At 38.1% G+C, this 5,198-nt stretch overlaps 1 protein-coding gene across 1 annotated transcript in view; it reads right to left on the bottom strand.

The window, feature by feature from the left end:
• The window catches only part of RABGGTB (Rab geranylgeranyltransferase, beta subunit), an 11,622-nt gene that overhangs the window by 3,608 nt on the left and 2,816 nt on the right, over positions 1-5,198 (bottom strand). Inside the window, exons 3-7 of the mRNA XM_009994574.1 lie at positions 5,058-5,165; positions 3,739-3,936; positions 1,300-1,405; positions 388-440; positions 163-273 (exon numbers count right to left, since the gene is read on the bottom strand). Coding sequence (XP_009992876.1) covers positions 163-273; positions 388-440; positions 1,300-1,405; positions 3,739-3,936; positions 5,058-5,165 — 576 coding nt within the window. The remainder of the gene's footprint in view (positions 1-162; positions 274-387; positions 441-1,299; positions 1,406-3,738; positions 3,937-5,057; positions 5,166-5,198) is intronic.

Here is a 5,198-nt window from a genome sequence, read left to right on the forward strand (position 1 = left end):
TTACCTATTGTCCATGCATTTATCCAAGGTACTAGAACGAGGCTTTTGTGAAAGAAGAAACGTGCATCAATTGACATCACTGATAGATGTTGTCAAGAAACTTCTACAGGCAGCAGGTGGTGCTTGCTGATTTGAAACGTTTCCATGTAAAGAAAAACTCACCTGTCCCGCATGTGATTCAGAACCTGGTCTGCAGCCAAATCCTCCATCAAAGTTCATACAGGACAGAACAAATTCTACTGCTTTCCCCACATCAATAGCATCCAGCCTTCCCTGCAAGTCAGAAAAGAAACCAGTGCTACTTTACACTTTGCTGAGCTCATTAACTACAGGAACTTCAGCAGCACCAAGATCCTGTAGTTGTGCAAATGATGATTTAGGACTTACCAGAAGTGCAAGAGTTGCTGCAGCACAGAAGGAGAACCTTGTATCTACTTCTCCTAAAACGTGAAGGGTAGGGAATGAAGTAAGAGTATTGTTGTTAACAGCAGCAAAAATATATTTAAGGCACTGCTGAAAACACAGAACACTGTTAAAATACTAGGTCTTACATCAAACAACAAAAAAACAGCCATAAATGGTCCCTGTACTGTTTCCTTTTCTGGCCTATGAATTATTTCCTCGGTCATTTAGAAAATTTACATTGCACCTCAAGTCATCTCTGTTTACTGCACATAAAACAACTCATTTTGAGCTGGTGTGTAGTCAGGTAAGTATCCAAGTCAATTCAACTAGTGCAAATTTACAAATAACTATGTAATTTCATAGTTTACCTGTAGTGCTCTACTAGGTAAGTGCAGAGCAGTGGGCTCAGAAATACGAGGACACAACCCTTGATCTGCCCTAAATCCAGGCAGCAGGAGAAATCATTTTTGGTTTTAGAGGAAGACTGAAGAAAGTTGCAAGTTTTCTTTTGCACTTCTACCTGGAAGCTAAACCAAAAAAGCTACAGCAGAATGAATGCTCAGCCTGTCCCTGCCAATGTAACACTTCTAGAGCAGCTTCTGAGCAATTAATACAGAGCAGCTTATCTAGTACATCCAAGTACTGTTAAAAATGCCCTCAAAATTTCCCTTAAAGAGCTGGACAATTTATTTTTAATACATGAAGGGAACTGAAGTTTAGAATACTTAGGAATGAAACACAGCTCTGTCATTCACAAAGCTTCCTCTTTCATAACTCAGAAAATACAAGTGTTCACATACAAAGCATGAGCAGAAAGACTATCCAAGGAAATTTCAGTTCACACACTTACACATGTCAACCTAGTCACTACATGTTAAAAGATTTTTAAATTACCCCATTTGTCTCCAGCGAATGATCCATCTTCTTTTTGCAAGTTCTGTATATATTCAACAATTTTATTTACATCAACAACATGGAGACTATCATATAAGATAAGAATCTAAAAAAAAAGGACAGTAACAATCAAAGAGAGGCAAAAATTTTTAAAAATTGTTTAATTTAAAAAAAACACCTTGGATTGGTAACAGACTTTATTTAATTGACCATGAACACTATTTGGTAAGGTTTATTAAGATAAAATTTCATTAATTGCAGTTCATCCACATCTGTCTAAACACTTCAAGAAATTCTGAAATAAAAATACAAGCAATTCAAGCTGAACTCTTATTTTTTGTTACTTTTCTCTCCTTTCAGAAGCACAATCAGGTTTATTTGTTTTCATGTCAGCATCACGTAGAACAGAGATGTGATTATGGTTAATTCTGCAACAGGATAATGACACCCTGGACTTACAATTTTGCACCCTGTGCACTGCTGCTACTTGGGGATGTGCACGTGTAAGTGAAGCAGCTGGTTACCAATACCACTTCCAGCCCAAGCCTGTCAGCAATGATTAGTTTTGGATTAAAGATTTTTATTTACATTAAATTGTTAAATATATTGAGTAGAACAGAATTGCAATAATTTAAGAAAACCTATGAACAATATGATTACACAAACTATACAGTCAATAAATTCTGGGAGAAAAATAAAGGTGATAGTAGGGAATAAAGTTTTCTGAAGTAGCACTGATTTGAACCAGCAAACCCATATGACACAAAGTCATGTGAAAAAAACAATACTGTTTCTGAGTCCCAGCTGGCTTTGTGTTTTTACTCCTAACTTGCATAGTCTGCAAATACAGTAATTAAGGATGTATTATAAATAGCATAATAGAAAGAACATTTGAAACTAAGGAATATTATAGTTCCGATCCTGAAAAATACCAGCAATGACACTGAACACCTAGAGTTAGCTGGAATCTTTCAGCTGATAGAAAAAAATGTTAAGTCTTCGAAAAATACCAAAAAAAGAATGTACAGCTCCAACAGAAAATACATAATCATTGCATGTTCCTTAAAAGCAAATCTGAACAAAAAATAGAAATGAAATGTCGTCAAAGGAAGATGAGACATGACCCCTTGAACATTCTGGCTATGAACACAGGACTGAACTCTGTGTGCACTAAAAGCATCGATGTTTATTAAGACATGCTGATTAAGTTTACCACAAAAATGTTACAGCAGCCCTTCCTGAGGCTTTTAAACTTCACACATCTGGTGCTTCGTTCAGTTAGCATGAAAAGATTTCCTAGTAACATGAAGTATTTGAGAGCTAGCTCTCTAATATGTAAAAGCAGACAACCTCAAATTGCGCCCCCTTCTCCTTATACTGGATTAGAATTCGTGGAAGGAGTTTGGGGAAAAGCTCAGACTTCACAGTCTAAAGAAACCTTGGTTTGCTGGTTCTTAAAGAGTATTCAGAGTAATCCTAGAGCTCAAGTGGTGATAAGTATCAACTTTAGAGCAGATAATAAATGTCAACACTCAGCATTCATCTCTCCTAAGGCTTTCAAATTACAATTAAATGCAACACACTTCTTTCCTCAAACAGGATGCCATCTTACTTATTTGTAACACTACCTATTTCTTCCAGAGAATGGGATTAGAGATACATCATGCAAGGAATCAAGCAATTGTTCAGAAGCATTTGAGCCTCTTCCATATTTTTTCCACAAGTTTGCAGAAGAGGGAGAACAAAACAAAATGAAGACACAAGATACAGTAAGAAATTAAATTGGAGACAGATACAGTGGAAAAAACAGATCTTTTTGCAAGGGAAGAGTACACAGCAAATAAATAAAATGCCCAACAAACTGGTATCACTTTGAAATTATAAACACAGAAAGCAGATTTGAGGAACAAAAAGGAAATGAGAACAATGATGTTTCGTGCAGCAATAAAGTGGAAAAACACTACACATAATTGTACATGTTACAAAATATATGGTTAATATAATGTAATTATTAATGTTAGAAGATATAGCAATATATAGATTAAAAATTAAAATCCAAACCTTGACTGTTTTTTTTGTCACTCATACCTTTCACCTCAACGTATGCTAAGAATAATATATAAAATCCAAAATTATCTACAAAAGATCTCCAGTAAAACCTGTAGCTAAGAAGCATTTCAAGAGGACTATTAAAAAACCTATCAAGAAGGCAGTTACTATTAAATGATCATTAGAAGCATAAAGTTCCCAAATCTGAATATTTTTTTAGGAAATGATACAGCTAAATCCTGAAGTTTTGTCTGTTAGATAACTTTTTTAACATGATATTACCATGGGTTTTGCCATTGGTATCCACCAGTACCTACTGCATAACTGTGAAATAACCAAAAACATTAATTATAAATGGTTTTTTTTCTACAACTACCCTGGTACATTTACCTGGACAGCACTGAGGGTATAGAGAAGATGAGGATCATGACCTATGCTGGCACTTATTCCACCACATTCGTGCTGGCATGATTTGATGAATGCCAGAATCTCTTCTTTGTTCATCCGGTGCAGCTGCCCCATCAGATCCATTGCTGTCAGCCCCCAGTAAACACCACTCATCCTCAGGTACTCCGACATGCAGTATTCCTAGAACATGCAGAGTTTTAGTTCTTACCAGATAAGCACATCAACAGCACTGAGCCATAAAAAGCCCTTAGCTAACAGACAATCAGACACAGCACCCATGTACATCCACTCATGCACAGGCACACATGTGTATCCACACCTTCTGCATTCCTTCCCTCCTTCCCCTGTACTTTCCACTTCCAAGGATTTCCTTCCCACTTTTCGACAGGCACTGATCTGCAAGCACAACCACAGGCAACAGGGCTCACAGCTCTTCTGGGGACAGCAAAACTAACAGCAAATGGCCTTTGTGTGTAGTTCTCCCGAGATGCCACAGCACGTGGGGGAAGGACGACAAGTGTCTCCATTAGAAAACTAAGAGAGCCAACACCTCAGGAACTACACACAAATACGGTGAATATCAATGCAGTTTTATTTCCTCAAAGATATTTTTCTCAGCATTACAGTGACTTCCTCAACCACAGACATACCTCTCTTGGGTATCTTTGTTATGCTAACTCTTGACAGATACATTTTACATTAATTTGCTCAGTCTCTTTTTTGAACCTATGTTAAATTATAGCATTAATAAAAAGCAGGGGCAACGACCTTAACAAATTAACTACACACCCTGTGTGTAAACCATTTCCTCTAGTTTCTTTTTAGAACTGCCCTACACACTGTGTGTAAACCATTTCCTTTAGTTTATTTTTTAAACTGCCATCAGCTGACTTAATTTGATGCTCTCAAGCACAGTGAAGGCAGCGAGTACAGTGAAGGACAGCAAACTATCAATCCCTTTCCACACTCCCTATGAGACTGACATTTTAGTAACTTCCCATAGAGCATGCGGCCCCATCACAAGAGCCAAAGGTACCTGAAACTACTAGTTGATTTCTCAGGTCTCAGAGTAATTCTAGAGCTAAACCGATACTCTTCAGGCTTATCCTCAGATAATACATGCCAAAACTCATCACGGACCTAGAGAAACCAACACAGACACCTTTCTTTAAGACTCTGCAGTGCAGGGAACAAAAGACTTTGCTTGTCAGCAGGTCTCTGTCCATCCACTGCTCAAGTAAGCGAGGGCTCTCACTGCTGCCAATAAAAGCACGGCTGTTCTCAAACGAACCGATACCTACGTAATCGTCTTTCTTTGCTCCATACGAAGCAATATAGTCGGCGTGTTTCTCGGAGAGCAACGTGCTGGGGGCATCGGGGCTGATCACAACGTCCTTCTGCGGCGTCCCCTGCACAAAGCCCCAGCAGAACATCAGGCGCCG

This window comes from Chaetura pelagica, unplaced genomic scaffold (assembly GCF_000747805.2).
Source record: "Chaetura pelagica isolate M959 unplaced genomic scaffold, ChaPel_1.0 scaffold243, whole genome shotgun sequence".
In the NCBI taxonomy this organism is placed as follows: Eukaryota; Metazoa; Chordata; class Aves; order Apodiformes; family Apodidae; genus Chaetura; species Chaetura pelagica.